Source organism: Rhopalosiphum maidis, chromosome 2 (assembly GCF_003676215.2).
Source record: "Rhopalosiphum maidis isolate BTI-1 chromosome 2, ASM367621v3, whole genome shotgun sequence".
NCBI lineage: Eukaryota > Metazoa > Arthropoda > Insecta > Hemiptera > Aphididae > Rhopalosiphum > Rhopalosiphum maidis.
In genome coordinates, this window is record NC_040878.1 from 45,311,814 (window position 1) to 45,334,405 (window position 22,592).

The window sequence follows — 22,592 nt, forward strand, 5'->3', positions numbered from 1 at the left end:
AAATAACAATGGCTTGTATAACGGAGCTAAAATATTTTGATACACACATATAGACAATTTACAAATACATATATATATATATGTATATTTATATATATAAATAATATATTATATTAATGAATAAACAATTTGTCAAAAAGATGTCAGTTTAACTTTATTAAATGCCAATAAATCTAGAACCTAATCGGGAACAAATTACAGTGAACTTATCAAATAATAGATAACAAAAAAAAATCTAATACTAATCTGCTAGATTAAGTTCTCCAACTCACTTCATATAAAAATAGTAAAGAAAAATTTGTACATTTATTTTTACAATTGGGTATTTTTAAATATAAAACTTGTTTAATTTTTAAATTGTATAACTTTAACATACTACAAATTGTTTCCCAACCATACTTTGTAATAATTTAAAAAAAAAAAAAAATAATTGATTCACATGTTTTACTGAACTATTTACAATTACAAATATCAAACCATTAGATTTTTTACGATTTTATTTTCCTGTTTATTTAACTTTGAACATAATATTATTAATATATATATATGTATAATATATACATACACATATATAAATATTTATGCTTAAATTATAAAAAATACATATTTATATATATATTTTTTTAAATTTTATTATTGTTTAGGTGTATACAAAAAACTTACTAAGTAGTAGTTTCTCTAAATAAATAAAATTGGTGGGCTTAAAAATCCACAGCCACAACAGCAGTAGATACCAGAGTAATAAGTCATAACTTAAACATATATTCTTAGCCAGTCAATTTTTCAGTTTTTAATATAAAACTTTCTTAACTTACAAAAACATTTAAGATTTTGTTTTTGAAATATACATTATATTATTCAATTATTAGTAAAAAAGACTGTTGATAAGGAATAAACGTCTAAGCATACTATTAAAAATAAAATGTATGTTCTGCTTTGAATGGATGGATTTAGAATAAAATAATAACCATATTTAACAAAACCAATGGATGTATATGTGATGCGATATTCATGTAATCTTAGTCTTGCATATCATCAGTGATTTCATGTGGGTTTAATATACCAGGCACAGACTTCTGTACTTCACGCTTTTCTTCTTGAGCCGCTCTCAACGCTTGTTCTCTTTCTTCGAGGTATAGGTCAGATATATCTTCTCCAGTAAATTCCTAGTATAACATAGATAAACATTTAGTTAATTTTATTTTAAGTTCCATACAACCAATGTAAATACAAATTTATAAATCATCAATGTGAAACAAAGATTAGTAATTTGAATTGGTAATTAAATAAATAGTTATATTGTATTTAATCGAGTGCATTATCGTCGACCTCAATAATACATCTCAAATATACTAAATATTTTACTATGTTGATCTCTTGCCAACTGACTTAAAAAAACTATATCAATATCATTATTAATGATAATTAATAATTTATTTTAAAAAATAGTATCTCAAATTCTAATTAACAAAATAACCTTCACAATAAACTTTATTATTTATAATTATTTTTTTAAGTAAAATAATAATTATTAAAAATAGCTTTTTAATAAAAAAAATTAAGTATAATGTTTAAAACATTATCATGATAAAGATAACACAATGGATATGAGTAAATCATTAATTAATTAAATACAATCTGTTGGTAAGACTTGAATATTACAAATATTAACATAATATTAAAATAAGCAATAGTTATTATATCAAATAACTTACTATATAAAAGGTAATAGATAGTTAAATTTAAATAATAATTTTAAAAAACAAGTTATTTTAAAAGTGCAAATTAAGGGTATTAACTGACTTTTAACAGTTTCATTAAATTATAATAGTTATTAAAAAAAAAAAATAGCAATTCATTAATTTTGAATTACTAAAGATTCTTATGTTATAGGTTTTAAATAAAACTAATAAATATTGTTTGTAACTAACTTACCCTGATCTGAACAAGGAAATCACGAAGATGATCTTTAAAAGCTGTTAGGTCATGATTCAAATTAAACATGCCTTGTACAGTAAGAGCAATTTGTGGGTCAGCTAAATGAGGGAAAGCTGTCTTTAGCAGTGATGCAACAAAATCACGAACATAGGCAACATTTTTATCTGTGACTTCGCCATCAGGAGGTGCACCTGGTGCACTTAACAATACTTCAATCCTATCACTCTCTACTAATTTGAACATGTATGATAAGATTTGTGCATGCATTAATAAACCTATAAAATAAAATTTAAAATAAAATAAATGTATTTCAAAATTAATCTTTTAGAAAAGTAATTATGAATAAATCTTACTTGCAGTATGAGAGGTATCAGTGGCAACAGAAAAAACATGTTGTAAAATATCAGTAAAGTATGATACATAGAAACTCTGAGCTGCTTGTTTATGCTGTTGAACATTCTGCAATAATTTATACAATATCTGCAAAGATAACAAATTTAATGTGTTAAATATTTAAACATATTATAATTTTTTCTTTTGTTTATAAATGAAAAATAAAATAAAATATTTATCAGTTTATACTAATATTGAAACTTTAAATGATATATAATTTATACTTAAACCTAATAAGAATTTTTGGTTAACAGAATCAACTATTTGTTAGGGGAAAAACATTCAAACAATATCAAATTACATACATAGTATAGTGTTTCTGAATATAAAGCTATTCTTTCAAAAAAAAAAAAATAAATAAATAAAAATCTGACTATTTCACGAGATAAGTTTATATTGATAGATATAAATTGGCTCAGTTATTCATAAATATATGGTTTGGTTCCATAATTATGTTAATCTAAAATATACAAATATGTAATATCAATACTGAATTTTATTTACTGAATATTGGGATCCTAGATAAATCAAAATTTGAGGGAAAAGGAATTTTCTACCACTAGTTATGAATTTCTACTTATCTGGGATTAATGAAAAAAATAATATACATATAAATATACCAATTTATTAGTTACTATCTGAATTATTTTTCCTGTTCAGTTTTAAATTAAAATTTAATTATTATACAGAATAAACACAATTCTTTCTTTCAACTGCTTACCTAAAACAAAAAATTGAAATTGGGTAACATGGGGACTATGTATATGAAACAATTTGTGGAAAAAAATCATTGTCATTATGCATCTTAAAACAGGGTACAAAATGTTTCATTATATATAATTTGTATTCGATTTACTAAGATTTTTATCAAAGAAAAAAATTTACTTCCTTTGATATTTTTGATTAATGAAGGTTTTACTGTACTTCATATGTATTAATATTTTAGTATTTTATAATTTTTGCATAACACTAACACTTAAATAAATTATAAAACAAATTAAAATAGTTTAACATTTTTTTGTTAATATCTTCCTAAATTCCAACATTTTGGTCAAAATAATTCCTAATTTTATTGTCTCTTATAAAGAAACACTCAAACATCTCTGACCAAAACCTTTTAAATAAAATAATATTAGTCGATTCTTATTATGTAACATACCAATAATCCAGTATCAGCAACATTTCGCATTGTATGTTTAAAAGCCCAAAATATTGAATCCAAAACCAATTTAAACTGAGGAGCTGGTATGGACAGGAATGATACAAAACAATGATTATTTATTGCCTAAAAAAGTTAAACAATCAGTATGAAAACAAAACATTACTATTATTGAAGTTTATTACTCACTTGTAAAAGAAGGTAGAAATTTGTTCTGTGTTCAGGGAATTGCTCAAAATCCTTATTTATCATCGTAAGTGTGGCCTCAAACACAGCATCTAAAATTTTGGACACTGCCGGGGTTATGTCAGATTGTAGTTTGTCAATTATGGTTGCCATCGCACTGAGTACTTCTGGTTCTCTAGCAGATGGATGCATAGTCTTACTGTAATCAGCTAGTACGGTTTCCAAAAGGGGAGGAATAAAATTTTCTAATACCTAAGAAAAAAATTAGTATAAAACAACTTGTATAATAATGAGTTAAATAGATTTATTTATTAATAGTTAACATACCATTGCATTATCATTAGACCTAGAAATCCAATCTGATATCAATCGTAAAGTTTCTTTTTTTATAACTCTCATATTTTTAATCAATGGTTGTTTTGTAACACTATCACCATTAGTAGCTATGGCATCAGTAATATTTGCACTCATTACATTATAAATATTCAACATATCCAAGTATATTCTTCCCAACTATAATTTTATATATAATATAATAAAGAAATAAGAAAACAAAAATAAAAATTTTGCTATCAAAATTTAAATACACTTACTTGGACAACATATTGATGCCCTAGAGATTTACATGCTCTAGCATTAGTTTTTAAAATATTACCCAATTGTTTGACAAACTCTGGTTCTTTTAAGATTTCAACATCCTATAAATAAATGTATGACAATAAATATAATTTATTCAATTATAAATTAAATATATAATTTATTACTTTTGAAGCTTGACTGATACAATCATCCCAAATTAAATTTGGCAATAACATATATTTATCAATTAGTTGTTCTTGAATTTTAGAATTCACTTGAGCACTAATCATAATACCAACAGCTTCATAAAACGTATGCACCTTAATTTGAAATCATAAAAATGAATAAGATACTAGTTAACAATTTATTATATTTTATAGTATTCAAATACTTGTTGTGGTTGTAAGTCACTAATAATTGTTGCCATTGAATTAAGAATTTCCTCAATAAATGGCATAGCTTCTCCAACTTGAACTTGAACGAAGTACCTTCTACATTTCATTGCAATTTTGATAAAAGTATCACATGCCATATCTTGTACACCATCATGAGTTTCTATAAAATAAAAATAATAGGTATAAAACTTAGTTTTTAGAGAAGATGATTAAATAATATATCATTTATAATTAAAATAAACCATAAACTAATAATAATTAGAATAAGTAAAGGTAAACTAAGGAAGATAAAACTAATCAGCCAGTGACTAGCTACGGGGGAGACTGACTGTAATCTACATCATATAATATAAACAAAATAGGTTAATTTTCCTCATTGATTTTAAAATCAACATATAGTAGAAAACATTAAGTTAAATAAAATAATTTATATTCTCAGAAAGACTAATCAACATCATATTGTATAATCACAATAAGTTATGTTTCCTCATTGAATTTAAAACCTAAGTTTATAGTAGAATTATTGTCTTTAAAGTTAATTATAAATGCATCATTGGTTCCTTAGATTTGTATCTTCACAAAAAATTCTGTTTATCATTTATAATCATCTGCATCCAACTGTCAAGCTTGTAAGCAATCAGAAGTTGAAATGCATACATACAGTAGAAAATAATAAGTTAAATATAATAATTTGTATTCTCAGAAAGACTAATCAACATCATATTGTATAATCACAGTAAGCTATGTTTCCTCATTGAATTTAAAACCTAAGTTTATAGTAGAATTATTGTCTTTAAAGTTAATTATAAATGCATCATTGGTTCCTTAGATTTGTATCTTCACAAAAAGTTCTGTTTATCATTTATAATCATCTGCATCCAACTGTCAAGCTTGTAAGCAATCAGAAGTTGAAATGCATACATACAGTAGAAAATAATAAGTTAAATATAATAATTTGTATTCTCAGAAAGACTAATCAACATCATATTGTATAATCACAATAAGCTATGTTTCTTCATTAAATTTAAAACCTAAGTTTATAGTAGAATTATTGTCTTTAAAGTTAACGATAAATGCATCATTGGTTCCTTAGATTTGTATCTTCACAAAAAGTTCTGTTTATCATTTATAATCATCTGCATCCAACTGTCAAGCTTGTAAGCAATCAGAAGTTGAAATGCATACATACAGTAGAAAATAATAAGTTAAATAAAATAATTTATATTCTCAGAAAGACTAATCAACATCATTTTGTATAATCACAATAAGCTATTTTTCCTCATTGAATTTAAAACTTAAGTTTATAGTAAAATTATTGAAAATTGTTGTCTTTAAAGTTAATGATAAAAGCATCATTGGTTCCTTAGATTTGTATCTTCACAAAAAATTCTGTTTATCATTTATAATCATCTGCATCCAACTGTCAAGCTTGTAAGCAATCAGAAGTTGAAATGCATACATACAGTAGAAAATAATAAGTTAAATATAATAATTTGTATTCTCAGAAAGACTAATCAACATCATATTGTATAATCACAATAAGCTATGTTTCCTCATTGAATTTTAAAATCTTAATTTTATACTAAAATTATGACAATTTTTGTCCTTAAAATTAAGGGTCAATGCATCATTGGTTCCTTAGATTTGTATCTTCACAAAAAATTCTGTTTATCATTTATAATCATCTGCACCCAACTGCCAAGTGTGTAAGCACTAAGTAATTAGTAATTAAAATGCATAGATATAGTAGAAAAATAAGTTAAATATAATTATTTAAATTCTCAGAAAGACTAATCAACATCATTTTGTATAATCACAATAAGCTATTTTTCCTCATTGAATTTAAAAACCCAAGTTTATGGTAAAATTATTGTAAATTTTTGTCATAAAACTATTAGTTAAGACTAAATGCATCATTGGTTCCTAAGATTTCTATCTTAACAACATTTTTCCACTTACCTAATCATTTATACAATTAAGAATAAATATGTAAGCTAAGATTCAAAATTATACATCATAATATTAAGTTACTATGAGTTGTTTTCCTCACAAAATTGAATAGTTCAAATATTAAAGTAATTAAGTTATGAATGAATCATGAACATAAAATATTAATTATGAGTATTTAGTATTTTATAACAGATAATATCTGTGTGAGACATCTACTATCCAATATAATAAGTTAGGTCACTACCTCATTAATTTTAATTGGAAAGGTTCAACAAAATTAATTTTAACACCGATTATCAGAATACAATAATTTTAATTTCATATATATAAATCAAAATTAGCATGGCATTTTATCATCACTAATTCAATTCTATTAAGACTTAATATTAATTATAATAGTTATTGTTTATAGTTTGAAGTTCTAATACAGTACTAAAAGGGGCATACATTAAACAAATCTATAATACTATTTTAAAACTATTAAAGTTTATAATATTTATTTAACCTTAACTCCTAATCTAATATACAAGGGTGCTATATTTTTAATGTCCTTTTCTGATACCCAATTCATATGAACTATTTCCAAAATTATAGAAAAAAAAAAACCATTATTTACAATTTATGTATTAAATAAATATAATCTCAGACAAATATAATTAATTTCACTAATAAAATCAAAATTAGCATGGCAATGTCATCACTGATTTAAAATGTTTTATATAGTAAGTTTTTAATTATAATTAAAGATAAAACTTTGGAAAGGGGAATTAACAAAATATTTATAGAAAATAGACAATTTTACTAACATTATAAAAATAATTATAGTCAACTACTTAAATAATGTTATAGTATTGTAAATAAATTATCAATTTTTAATAAAAAAAAAAAATGATAAATAAAAATAATTTTTTGCAAAGATATAAAGCTATTTAAGTATTTAATAATTATTGTTTAATACTAAACTAATATATTAAGTAAGCAATTATATTTTATATTTTTAAACACCTAAAGCTGGTAAACAGTGGCAAAACTATATGAAAACTAATTCCAAATTATAAAAATTTTAAATACCATAAATAATTAAAATTAAATAAGTGAAGATAAATTATTATTTAATTGTTTACATAATTTTGGCTATTCTGCATGATAATCTCAGAAATAAATGATTTAAATCTCATACTTTTATATCAAAATTAGCATGGCATTTGTCATCACTGACATATCATTAACTCTAAATAACTAAAATGAAACAATAGTTCTATAAAAAGGAACCTTTAGAATAATTTACAGAGAAAATTATTTTTTATTAGTTTATTAATTTTAAAATATTACTAAATAAACTTTAGAATTAAAATTTTTTTGATAAAGTATGGTTATTTAAATATTTTTAAAGTATTAAATTAATTACTTACCATGCATGAATTCAAATAATTTGTTGACAACTGTTTTCAAAAATTTCCAATGAGCTCGTAAAAACCTTGGATATTGTCCAACCACATACATAATATTTGAAGCAATAATTGCTTTATTATCTTTGCCTTTTTTTTGTTCACATAGTCCTAATAAATCTTTAATAGCTGTGACTAAAAATCTTTTTTCATCCTCTTCGTGCATCGCTCCAGAAATACTTCCAATTGCCCAACATAGCTAAATTAAGTCATAAAAAAAATGTAATAAAATGTTATCAATAAATAATAAATTTAAATATTTACAGTATTTAAATTTTTCCAAGACCACTCATTTCCATTGACTTGATTATGTAACTTTTCAGTCATAATTCGTTCAGTATCTACACAATCCAAATGAGTTAAATACACAAGTGTTTCTCTCATACTTTTGTACAAACTAATAGCATCTGTATCTTTCATAAACTCTCGAACTACTTCTCCGTTTTCATTTTCTACTACTAACACTTCTTCTGGCTTAGCCATACGACTTATCATTATATACCGCATCTATAGACAATAAGCAAATACATAAATGTATGATAATATATAGTTCATTATTAAATACTTTAAAAAAAAGAATTAGTTTAACTTGAAGTAATTAGTAAATACTAACTTGAGATATAACTGGTGCATAAAATTGACGTCTAGGTGAAATGGCATTACCATCTGGCCTGCTAGTTGGAGAAAGTGAGAAAAGACCGACTATTTGTAGTTGTCCAAATGGATTTTCTCGGTACAAACTTGCAGCTAAGCTATTCCAATATTCTAAACAAATCTTAAATATTTCGATTTCTTCAACTTCGGAAATCATAACCAAATAATGAAGAGCCTAAATAAATACATAATCATATGTGAATAAATAAATTGACTATAACAATTAATTAAGTTCACAATTACTTTTAATAAATCTTCATTAGAACCATTTTTTTCTACTAAAAGAGCATGCTCCTTAAGAAATGTACACAAAAATAATGCCAAATTCTGAATAAAATTTTGTTCTTGGTCTTGGCCTGACGCATACGCTTCTTTAATATTCGTATGTATAGGTAACATCTAAAATTAACAATAGATAAGAACATACAAGATAAAAATGAATATTAATATCAAAATACCTGAACAAGTTGTGCCATGGTTTTGGAGAAAAGACCAGCAAATGCAGCATCATAATTCGGTACAGTCACCGCAGCAACCTCGGTCAAACATTGCAATGTGATATTACGAAACATAGGTACATTGAAGAACTAAATAATTTAAGAAATCATTTTAAATAAAAATATCATTTTTTAGAAAACAATTAATAATATTTAATATTAAAATTACTTTAAAAATCAATGTATCAATCAAATCAGTTTCAAAAATATAACCAAGTGGTATCCAGTTAAGAAATCTAAGAAGAGTATCTAGTGTTGCATTAACTAAAGCCACATTTTGAGAAGAGCCCTGACAAAAAAATTAAATTAAAAATGTATGTTTATATATTTAAATATCAAATTTAAAGCTTTAAAATTTCACTCACTAGAACAAATTGACACAGTTCAAAAATCTGTGCAAATTCTGAACACATAGTATCTTTCAAATGTTTAGCTTTCATTTGAGTCATATTTCCAGCAGAAAAATCAAATACTTCTTCACTAAGCAATTTTAATATAACCATGTTATTTTGGCACAAACTTTCATTAGTTCTGCTAGCTCCTACAATTTCACCAACAAATGATTCCCAGTTTTTTGGCCACTCACGTTTTAATACCTAAAATATTTAATTGTAATTAAATATTAATACAACAAGAGTTTGAAAATTAACCAACCTGCACAAGGATAATGTTTAATTTGTTTAAATAAGTTTTTTCTCTTTCCATTGTAGCAGGATCTGAAGAAGTTTTTATGATAAGTGCAACAATATACTTCTTAATGCCTTCACATTGATTTCTAGGTAATACTTTCCATCTGGTCTTAATTAATTGTTCCAATATTTGTAAAGCAAAGTATTTTGTTTGTTGATTATTTGAAAATTCGAGTATAGTATCTACTCTTGTCCATGCATCAGGATGCTCCTTCAATGTAGTTAATACTTCTTGGGCAGCTCGTTGCTAAAATAATGATAATTATTTTAAATAATTAATAAACTGAACATATAAGGATTTATTTAAAATATTTTAGAATGTCTGTGTGTAAACCACCAATGTTATATTAAACATACAGAAACTTACTTGATCACCAGTACCCGTATACATACATCCCACAATGTTTTCTAAAAGTGTAATATCAAGCTTTTGGGAAAAATCCAATAGCTTGGACACTTGTTCTGTCATCGTAGCCATATTTTTTTTTTTTTTTCAAAGACTTAAGTATTCAGCTAAAAAAAATATATCAATTAATTATTAAATAACAAATAATTGTATATATTATATTATTTGCCTAGAAAAATCAAAAAGATAAGGTAATTATTATGGAAAAAAAGAAAGGCTTTAAAAATATTTAGGTAGATATAATAATCAATGAAATTAATCATTCATTTAATAAGCTTTAAGCTCATAATCAACATTCTACTTTTTGAAAACTTCTAGGTATATCCATAAAAACATCAATCACTAATATGTGTTTATAAATCTGTCTACAGAATCAAAATGAATAGTTATTGTGGTCCATTTTTTAGGAAGTATATAAAATAAGTAGCAAAACGTTACTAACCAATTTAATCAAAACCTCTTAGTCTTAATTATACTACATGATTATATCATTATACAAAATAATTGATAGTGTAATGTGAAAATTGTTTTAAAGTATATTTTTTGAACAGAATAAACAAAATAATAGTACCAACTTCATTTTTAGTACGTGAATTATGTAATAGACCATAATATTATTAATTTATTTAAAGATTTATTAAAATGAATAGGTTCCTAAGATTCATATAGGCAAGAAATAGATATAATATATATAATATATTATTCTATATATTTATAGATATTATATTATTATTGTTATTTTATTGGTATCAGATCAGATTTCAATTTTACTAGACTTTTTCATTTTTTCTTACATTTTTTAAAAACAAATATAAATTATTGATTTAAAACTTTTATCAATGTAAAATTTTATAACAAATAAAACAATACAAAAATACACTTTGTTTATAATTTATTTTTTTCTAAAAATTTTAGATTTATAATTAGATTTTCCTGGTTAATATTTCTTTACCATAAGAATTGGTAAATTAAGATTCAAAGAATAAACACGATCCATTCCAAATATAATCACTTAATATTTGTTTATACTTAATATTTATATTAAATTTTAGGTAGACAATTAATAAGTAATAAAAATTAAATTAAAAATGTCATTGATAAGAAGTATTACTCAATATGTATAATTGTAGATATATATTTCAATTTCTATCTTAAATAAACTCAGAATAAATTAAAAATGTATGCTAGTAACTTACTAAATCATTAAAATAAAACAAAACATGCACAATATAATAAAATAAACTTACTCAAAAACAGACAGACGACAAGTATACTTAACAGTAACTGTGGACTAAGACCTAGTCACTGTACCATTCACTCAGAAGACATTCACACACACAAACAAAACAAATATTGTTTTATAAACCTGAAACAAAAACACAAAAAAAAACATTAATTTTATAGTAATGATGTAATGGATATAAGATAAATCTCTAATTTAAATTTAAAATAATGAGATAATATACATAGTAATTCATTTAACATAAAACACTAGTTTTTGGAAAAAAATTATATTATTTACTATTTTTTATTTTATATTCAGAAGTAAAATATTATTTGGAATATTATGATATATCAAAATCAAGTAGTTTATTAGTTATCGGTATAATAAGATTAGATGAGCGAAATGATGAACTAACATTTCCTAGATACTTCTTACAATAACGCTCCACTCATCTAAACTTTAAATAATAATAACTTGTAAACTATTCAATCCAAAATTAGATCTTTATATAGGTATAAAAGTATAAAATGTTGTTTTAATCAATTTAAATAACATAACAAAAATAAAATCAACAAATTTTAGTTTTTCAAATAAATGTTTTATGTTAAATGGATCACTTTATATAATATACTAAAAACCATAATAAAAATATTATAACTGTATAAAGAACCAATTACACACATAAAAATGCAACTTAAGTACTTAAAGTACACTCAAATTTATTGAGTTATTCTAAGCTAAAATAAAATTACTTATTATCATAAAAATAAGAACTAGCAATATATTTACATATGATAAAATATATAATATTAACGTTGGTACTACCTATTTTTACTTATATCAGTCATCTATTTAAATATTACCTCCTAAACAAATTAAACTTAAATGTATTTAATATATTATATCATACAGTATCATAGGATATCATAAATCCAAATCTATACGTTGATACCTACATAAAATAATAAACAAACTAACTTTTTATAACATATTCAATTAGTTCATAAATATTAAATAACAGAAATCTTACTATGTAAATATCAGTCATATTTTAAATATTGGAATTTCAACTAATTAGAACACACATAGTAGTAAAATGATATAAATCAAATTTATTTTTTTATTTAGATTGTATATATCATTACAAAAACATTTGCTATTAAATCTATTAAATTTAACAAAAAATTAAATAATTTAATCCAACAAAAATAGAAAATACTACATGATGAAATATATTAAATTAAATACCTCCAAAAATATTGATTACAATATATTTTTGTTTCCACCACACATTTAATATACAATTATAAACTATTTTAAACATAACCTAATATTTATGATAAATATTGAATAAGCATAAACCAAATGTTCATAATATAATAGACAATGCAATGAATTGATTTTGAATACAGATATATCTAAATGAAAAATGAATAAATTATAAATTTTTACCTATTTTAAGAGGTAAAATGAAAATTATCATACCATACACAACTAATACTGGTTTTTTTCTCAAAATTTGAGTATACAAAATCATGTTTTTAAAGAATTTTAGAAAAATTTAAGATAAATACGACATAATTACAGTAATCCTTGAGATTTTCTACAAAATCTTCTTCAATATCAGACTAGTTAAAAACATATTTTCGAATGGAATAAGCAAGGCCAATGGCTATAAACATGTACTTACCTAAACTAGATAGGTATCATTATGTACATCATAAAAAAAATACAAATCTAAGCATAGGCATCTGTGTTATTTAAACAAAGATATTGGAAATTATTAAAAAATTAAACAAAACTTTTTGAATGGTAAAATAACAAATTCGGTAAATAGTTGGTTTTACATGTTTAAAAAATAAAACAAAATAATTGTACATTATTATATAACATTTGTGATCCCTGTGGAATTATAAGTATTATAACTTAGGTACTAAATACACTTTTAAATAAATACAGACATAATTTAAAATCTGATGCATTTATCGACTATGCATAACTTTTCAAACAAGCTGTCACATTTTGATACATGTCATTATAGAACAGTTTGTAAGATTCACAAAAAATAGAATTCAATTTTATACTTAAGAAAATATATAATACATAGAACACAGGTTATTCAAAAAACGATTATTTGCGAAATATGTAATCACGGCACACCAACATGCCAATGCTTACGATTAACAACGTAGCCCGGCAGTTGAGCTACATTTTCGATAAGCACAATGGCAATGCACTGCGAAGTGGAAAGCCGCGAGGTTTTCAGAAATATAGATTTGTTGTTTAGTGTTTACGTTCAAAAGGGGAAAACGCTTTCAGTTAGTTTTTTATCAGCTTCCCGCGTACAATAACTAAACCACACATTACGTGAAAAACAAACAATAGACGGACCAGTTAAACGCAGCGCATTAGATTTCGGCAGTACGTTTGACGCGAGCAAACATCAAAAGCTAAATTTACATTTAAATCTACGACTAGCACAAGCATTAATTAGTAAAAATAATGCACTTACTACATGTATTGGCTCCTTACTGAAAAACTAAAGAAAAATAAAGTACGCAGATGATTCATGTATGATTACGGTTAAGGAATATTTTTATTAAGATGGCGTCGCCGAAACCAAAACACATATGTTCACTGGAAAAAGGTATGCACTGCTACCATGGTCGAACCGGAACACGAACACCGTGGAAAAATGGTATTGGGTTTCAGTGATAACGATTGTTTTGTTGTATGAATATTACACGGATAATATATATATGTGTATGTCGTACACCATTATAGTTGGTTATACATTTTATCTGTTGAATATTAAGATAATAATTATCGATAAATAAAAATTACAAAATATGTAAAAAAAAAAAATAGTAAAATACAAAACAATAGACAATAGAAGCTGGTGAACTATATGAATATGTAATAATCACTACGATTACATTACTAAACAGGCACACAGCGTATAAAATGTTTCTCATATTTATTTTATAAGTGTGAAGTTCAAATTTTGACAATATTTGTCAAAATCACGGAAATTTATAAATTATTATTTTGTAATTAAATACAAAAAACATTTTTAATAAGAATAACTCAGGCTTGACACAATTTAATATGAGATTCCACATAAGCTCTCAAAAAAAATAATCTCTAAAATTTAAGCGTAAAAATCTATATCCAACTAGGTATATAAGATATATAATTTAATGGTTATATAGGTAACTAATATCAGTAATATCCCTTTTAAGATGTAACCTGAAATATTTTAATAAAAAAGTGGGTCACAAGATATATCCACATTCATATTGTGCATAGCCGCACAAGTATAGCTACATTATATAAAATAACAAAATAGCATAGTACATAGAGCAATATATTGTATTACATATTTTGTGATTATATTATTAGGAATTTAACATATTAAACGCATATTATACTCATTTTTAAAGTAGTAACTACAAATATAATATATGTAAGTAATATGTATTGTTATTTTTATACAAACAGAAGTTGCGCAAGTAGTACCTACATACTTCATTTTGATCATTTTTACCAATTTTATAGTACTAAACAATAATATTATTTTAGCTATTGCTATAGCTATTAAGTAACTATTAATTATGAGATATTAGAGCAAATGATTTTTTTTACATGATAATATTATTAATTTATACTGTCTATATAAATGCGTATCATCTCAATTAGATTGCGTTTTAGATAGGCATTCTTATTTTTAATTAATTAATTATTTTTTTTTTTTTTTAATATTTATCTTTTCTGTATTTTTGTTTCATACTTATAATTTTGTTGTAAATAAACAACAAAAACGTAACGTTGTAAAAATCGAGAATGTTAAATATCAGCGTCATTTCATCAATATAATATTATTGTACGAGTTATTTCCATTTCAACATTTTTTTTATATTACATTACACTACGAAAAAACATACAAAATATGCTTATTGAACAAAAAATAATGTAGATATTGTATAATTTTACAATACTGAAAATAAAACATTACGTACGGAATATTCGTGTTAACGGACTAGGCAAAACTAATAACTATTTACTAAAGAAATTTTCATTTTCACTATAAGTACCTCGTCTAGTAAAAGAACTTACCGCGATCTAACGAAAATCGATTCCATAGTAGAACCAGTTTCGAATTTTTAATGGATTATCTCGTGGTGTTGAACAGAATTGGCGTGCTCTTCCCCTGGATTGCAGAAATACAAAGTATTGTAAAGGACAAAAGTGTCGACCAAGTCTGGCAAAACATTAAAATTATCATAGATTAATAATAATAAAAAAAAAAAAATGTTTTCTTTGTTTATTTTGTGACGTTTAAATTCCAAGAATGCCAAGCTCGAATAAAATATTTCTTATTAGTACTACTAAGTTATAGTAGGTATTATAATTTCATAAAGATGCGACTTTTAATAATTACTTTTTTATATTTTAGATACTGGACTGAGCGATGAGTATATTAGTTCTTACTTTTTCCTTTTTAATAATAGGTCACATGGGTTTTTTTTTGTTCTTTGTGTGTAGAACACTTTCTGGTAGTCAATTTGCCCAGCCCAAAAATAAAATAAAATCACCGATTTGTTTCAAAACTGTTTTTTGGTATTTTGTACTTTTTTTTTATTTTTGAGGTAAATTTTAAATATGATTCAAGTGTTTAACATATCTAAATTATTAACACGTCACACGTGTACATGGGGACTTGTATTTTGTAGCAAAATAAATCCTTAAAAAAGCATTTATCAATTTTTTTATAATAAGTTTATAAAAATTTTATTTTTTTGTGTGAATTCATTTTGACTTCACATAATTTATAAAATATAATATTTCTTTCAGTTATAAATACATTATCACCGATTTTTTTTAATTTTAAATTTTCATTTCAATTTTTAGCATTTTGACGATTAAATTTTATAGAACACAATGATTGATATTTACTGATTAACTACAGTATTTAAACGTGCTAAAAAATACACAGATATAATTAAAATAATTTTCCCTTTCTTTAAGTCTTAAATAAAACTATTACGGTCATTCTGATAAAGTTACAATTTTAGCATAAGAACGATAGTTATTTTATCAGTCATCCATTAATTAGTTATTACTGGATTTATAATATTTCTAGCTAATAATAATTAACTATATTAATATTAATATACATAGAAATATGTTTCAATTTTCATGAAAATTATGTAAAAATTAAGAAAAAAGAACCAATGGGAAAAAAAAGTAAAAAAAAGTTTACTTCATTGAAATTAGAACGATTCTATATACAGTATATGATATTATGATATATTTATACAGCTAGGTTGTCTCATGAGGATTTACCTATTTCGATATATCCTGAAATAATGGAGATACCTATCATAACTCTGATTTTTTAATAAGATTTATAGGGACAAGAACTACAAATATTACATGTTATAATTTATTTTAATTTTTTGATAAAAAAGTTAAAAATGTATTTTTTGTTTAATTATTTATTTATTTTTTTTATTATTATTATTATTTTTTATTTATTTTTTTTTATTTTCAAAAAAATTGAAGGTATCTATTTTATAGAGTTCATTTTTCTGAAAATATTGACGTTTCAACATTTTAATTTCATTAATCTCCTAATTTTTAATATTTTTTTCAAACATTGACAGCCAAACTGAAAACGTTCGCGTTCCGCACCAGCACGCGGTTCACATGTTTGATACAATGATAGATACTATTATCGTATTAAATAATTCACAGTTTTTTTCAAAACTAGAAAAAATATTGAAAATCAGGAGATAAATAAAATTAAAATGTTGAAACGTCAATATTTTCAGAAAAATGAACTCTACAAAAATATAAAATGGCTATCTTCAAATTTTTTGAAAATAATTCAATAATTGTAAAAAAAATGTTTTTACCAAAACATGAAAGATATAAGAATATATATAAGAATTATCTTTCTATCACACCCATCAAAAATAGCATCTGAGCTCTATACTATAATAATACATTAAATGGTTACATTTGAATCATTTATTATTGATTAGGTATACTATATATTTTATTTATTTTGTTATATTACAGTGTACTCTCGATAGCGTTGCGGATTATCCGTTGTTTTCCGCGGAATCATCTACATCTATATCTATATGTAGACTAAGGAACACATCACTTCGACCATTCAGGACTTGTGGCCTGACTGGTATGTCATGTAGTATTGTAGATTCACTTAATCTAACAAAATAGGCGCAATAATATACATTCTAAAAAAAATTGGCTTTCCAGCAAAATGTATTTTTCATATATATACTCGTATAGGCTAAATATCGTTAAAAAACTATTAAAAAACCTTGTCTTTAATTTATAATGTTAGGAATAAAAATAAAATTTTTTATGAATTTCTAACTATACAAAATAATTTGTACATTTTTGAGTTTTTATGAATTTTATTTTATCAAAATTTTAATTTTAAATGCTTATATAAAAATATTGTGACAATAGTTTTAGATTTTTAATTTAAAAATTAAAAATTTCTTATGCTTATAAATAGCTTAAAAATAGTCAAAATATTTTTAAAAAGTTATCGTATATAAAAAACGATTATATAAACATTTGGTGTATATACGGTTATTCGTTTTTGAGTTTAAAATAAAAAATTTGCGTTAATAATATGTTTTCTTTTTTTCCCTAATTATTTTTTTTCCCGATTATAAAAATAAGTACTGACTACTGAGAATTTTTAATATTTGGTATCCAAAGCAACCACTATTTTTTAAAATTGAGCATATTATGGACCATTTATCGTGTGACATGTACTCATCCACAAAAAACAAAAACATTCATCGCTCCACTCAAAATCTAAAATTATTCAAACTTGTAACTATAATTATCAAATAAAAATAAAAATCAAATAGATGTAATGTACAGTAACTAACAACTATAATGTAAAATCATTATATTGACGGTCAACGGGACTATGGAAAACAAAATAGTTACTATTGCTTGGTTAATATAAAAGAAGGTATAATGTCTGGTATTTATTGGTAGAGCCGTAGAGGATCAATAAGACTCAGCTCAGAATAGTTAACAGTTCTATTCAATAGCTTAGGTATATCAAATAAATTATCATTTTAAATTATTTTTTATTTTATTAAAAAATATAAGCCTTATTATAGATTATAAATTTTAATTAAAAATAAGCAAAGTAATACTACTCTTAATGTTATGTACAATTGAGTGCTGGATGAAGGTGTTGATTTTGTTGCTGTCTCGTCTGTTGGAACACTAGGTAATGTCGAAATGTTATCAGTGAGGACAACTGTGGCACCAGGACTTAGAGCCAACCATTCTGTAGTTGATACCGAGTTTCTAAAAATAGATCCATAAAAGAAAACATAATAATATTATTATATTATACACAATAGTATTTATACGCTAGATAATTAATTATTTAAAGAATCAACCAACTAGATTTTAATTTTAAAATTTAAATAAATTGTATACACTATACCTACTGGTACAGATCAATTGTGTTTTTTAATCATTTTATACATAATGAACATAAACTTTAATAAAGTGAAATATCAGAAAAGTCTAGCAAAAGTAAAAAAAAAAAATACGAAACATATTTTGAGATATTTGACTTTCATAATATAGTCAATATGGATCGACATGCCTACTAAATTTTGTTATTAGTAATAATTTCAACTTTAAAAAATACTATAATATATATTGATGTAATATTATATAACTGACTATATATACAAATAAATATAAAAAAAAATTAGAGTGAAATTAGTGTTTATTTTGATTAGACATTCTGATTAGTTTTTCGATGTTTGGTGTACAACAATTTTCAAAAAAGAATGTAAATGTGACAAGTATATCTAACGAGACCTTTCTGAACACTGCGTAAATCGTGCGGGAACATATAATTTGTTTGCAAAGATAAGTACTAAGTAAAATCAAATTATGTAAAAATAAAAAGTATACGCATTAATAATAATTATTTAATGTTCAGAAAATTGTTTCAAGTTTTTTATAAAAATCGATTAAACTAGTAAGTATATGGTAAGTATATCTATGATATTTTCATAGATACAACTTATAAATTATTATTTGTTTTCAAATCAATAAGTTTAAGTCAAACAGTACCTTGAACCAAATTTTCAGTGTAGAATTAAGTTTGTTAATAAGTCTGAAAGTATATATATTAATTACTTTTTACCTAATACCGTGCGACCTGTGTCATTTATATGGCTAATACATTTTGGTTCTGATAATATTTAAAGCATATTTTGAAGTGCTTAACTCAAAGTATAGGTATATTACGCGCGATATACGGCTCCCGCAGTATGTATAAGAATATATTATTTGAAAAAAGTAGGGCACACCGCACACCTGATAAATAGAAGATTCCCTAGTCGTTTTTATAAAATTATTAGGCACTAACCCAGTGTTGAAATTCGAGTTCCCGGATCCAACAACAACAGTTAAAGTAGCATGCAAATTTGATATTTGATCTGATAAACGTACATTCTGTGTATAATTTGTATCCATATTGATCATTAATGTGTAGTTCTCATATCCAGGTAAAAATCTGTAATATTTTTTATGAATGTTTTTAATATATTTTAAACAACTCATATTTTATTTGTAGTATTTATGGATACATCTATAAATATTTATGTAAATAAAAATAAGTATCGCCAACTATCATTATTGAAAAAAGGTAAAGTGTCGTAAGAAAAGTTCTTGTACATCACAAAAAAAATCTTTAGAAGACGTTCCAGCAGTTTACAAACACTTATATATTGATAAAAAGTTTGGCCCACCTACAACATAGCATTCCTGCTATAAAATAGAAAAAATATAATTTTTTTTTTAAATATTTTTTTACGATAACATCAAGTTATACATTATAAAAAAAAAAAATTTTAAAGTAAATAATTTCTAATATAACAGTAATAATAATTGTACCTACAAAAATAAAATATTTTTTACATTTTTACGATATAACACGTAAAAGTAGTAAAAAGTACATTTTCGTATTGGTATTACTTTAGTTATTTTTTGTTTTTATTTCGTGTTACCTGTTCAAAACCAACACTGTATCGTTAAAAATATCAATTTCCAACCCTCCTCTTTTAAACGTTTCAGTCTGACGTAATTTCGATATGGATTTGAAAAAGTTCAAATAACTTTTTTGATTGTAATTTTCCGTCTGAACGTTTCTCGTGACATAATCTGGATGTACCGCAACCCATGGTTCATGTGTGCTATTAGTGAACCCTAAACAATATAACATACTGTTTAAATTTCAACGCGTGTCGCGCACATAATTTTAGGCACAGACTGTGCGGGCCGAGAACATAAACAATATTACCGGCGTCCGGGTACCGAAATAGGTAGTTCACGCAATCACGAACTAACAAACAACACCGACCAGTTTGCCGGCGTGTGTATGTCATGTACTCGTATGTGCTTATAAAATATAAATTAAAAAAATAATGGAAACAAAAGTAATGAATTGTATGAGCATAATAAAAAAAAAATAGAAAAGTAGTACAAAATTCACGAGATAAATATACAAATATTTACAAATAAATAAACATGCACATTTCTATTCTATACATATGTGTACTAAAAATTAATGGCCTTTCTGCTAACTGCTTCTACACAATATATTATAATTAGAATTAATCGACCTTCTAAGTTAACAGCAATTTATTGTAATAATAAAAAAATCGGGGAAATCATTCTGCGCATAGCGCATGTTTTGTCTTTGTATAAACGTTCAACCATAGGCGTACATTTGGCAAGTTAGAAGGGGGGCTAAAATTATAAACATCAAACAAGTCTGCGGAAGGCTTTGCCCTCCACATCACCTACATACATATTTTACAATTTTATTGTAATATTTATTAGGTATATAAAACGTACATAATAAAAACTTCAAAATTATTTATTTAACAGCGTATACATAACCTGTTATCGTTATCGTTACAAAATATTAACGTATAGCTCAATAATTTTAATTTTATTACAAATTTATAACACAAAATTCTTATATGAACCTTAAACGTTCACGTAACAAAACTTATTGGATATCCTGTTAGAAATTACTGAGTACATTTTATAATTTTCTCTAATAAAAAATCTATTTAATCAGATCTATGAACTTAAAATGCTATTCAGAAGCCTAAATGCCTCAAATATAGGTAATAAAAGAAATCGCTAAAAGAAGACTAATTTGGACGGGCATGATCGACGTAAAAAAGATCATTAAGGAGAACGAGGTTAAGACAAGAAGACTGTAAAAAAATAAGTCAGAAAGATAGGACCGGAAATCAACCGAAAGGAAATAACAGAACCATAGAGGAGAGAAATACATTTGTATCATTAACGGTATGGTCTTAAAGGCCGTAACTAAAAGGAATGAAAAGGTACAGACAGAGACAATACATGCGGGTGACGTTCTCGTAAGTCATAATAACTCATAATAATACAATAACACCACAAAGTTATATAAGTATCTATTGGTTAGGTACTTGAAATAATAGCGAAAGTGTTTGAAACACTCGATTATAATTTATAAGTACAATATAGGTGATAGGTCTGTACGGTACTGTATTTAGAATATAGTAAATACACAGGTCACACTATTTACATACCTGAATATTTCGTGTCATCCCACTGCATAGGACTTCTTGCAAAATTTTCTTTATCTGGTATATCTTCCATACCAATTTCTCCTCCATATAAAACTATGGATACGCCGGGTAGAAATAAGGATAAAGCGTTCATACCATCAATTAGTTCTGGACCGTACGAAGTAGGGAATCTTTTTTTGTCGTGGTTTTGGAGCTAAATTATAAAGATTTATAATCAAATTATTGAGAACTTTTAATTACCTTTACAAAGTAATTATTTTAAGTAAACCTAATTATTTTTCGAAAGGTATTAAAGTTATTAGAAATATTTTTCATTATCATTAAATAAAATTATCGACATAAATCAAATGAAATTTTAAATAAGTTGAAATTTTTAAATATTTAAAAATAGCTCAAAAAG

General features: G+C 24.4%; 2 protein-coding genes across 4 annotated transcripts in view; both read right to left on the minus strand.

Annotated features, from left to right (window-relative positions):
- Positions 1 to 128: 128 nt before the first annotated feature.
- LOC113553996 (exportin-1) lies at positions 129 to 14,147 on the minus strand. 2 transcript variants are annotated; one of them, XM_026957619.1, is made up of 20 exons: positions 14,032 to 14,147; positions 11,542 to 11,660; positions 10,256 to 10,401; positions 9,854 to 10,135; positions 9,565 to 9,795; positions 9,369 to 9,488; positions 9,161 to 9,289; positions 8,946 to 9,101; positions 8,662 to 8,877; positions 8,313 to 8,555; positions 8,013 to 8,247; positions 4,647 to 4,810; positions 4,441 to 4,575; positions 4,270 to 4,374; positions 4,004 to 4,189; positions 3,680 to 3,928; positions 3,491 to 3,616; positions 2,292 to 2,418; positions 1,936 to 2,213; positions 129 to 1,166 (listed from the first exon to the last, which is right to left on the minus strand). In XM_026957619.1, the coding sequence occupies exons 3-20, from the start codon at positions 10,364 to 10,366 to the stop codon at positions 1,020 to 1,022; spliced, it is 3,240 nt and encodes a 1,079-aa protein (XP_026813420.1). In that variant the 5' UTR covers positions 10,367 to 10,401; positions 11,542 to 11,660; positions 14,032 to 14,147; the 3' UTR covers positions 129 to 1,019. The 2 variants fall into 2 exon arrangements, with proteins under 2 accessions (XP_026813420.1, XP_026813421.1); XM_026957620.1 differs by lacking the exon at positions 14,032 to 14,147 and adding an exon at positions 13,698 to 14,029 and having other exon boundaries at positions 1,020 to 1,166.
- Positions 14,148 to 15,543: 1,396 nt separating this feature from the next.
- The window catches only part of LOC113553998 (maltase 2-like), a 33,647-nt gene continuing 26,598 nt past the window's right edge, over positions 15,544 to 22,592 (minus strand). The window contains exons 7-11 of one of the 2 annotated variants that reach the window (XM_026957621.1): positions 22,193 to 22,385; positions 20,612 to 20,810; positions 19,972 to 20,118; positions 18,750 to 18,887; positions 15,544 to 15,780 (exon numbers count right to left, since the gene is read on the minus strand). In XM_026957621.1, the coding sequence (XP_026813422.1) occupies positions 15,642 to 15,780; positions 18,750 to 18,887; positions 19,972 to 20,118; positions 20,612 to 20,810; positions 22,193 to 22,385 (816 nt within the window). In that variant the 3' untranslated portion in view covers positions 15,544 to 15,641. Of the gene's footprint in view, positions 15,781 to 18,688; positions 18,888 to 19,971; positions 20,119 to 20,611; positions 20,811 to 22,192; positions 22,386 to 22,592 lie in introns of those variants that run through there. The other variant, XM_026957622.1, reaches the window with a different exon arrangement.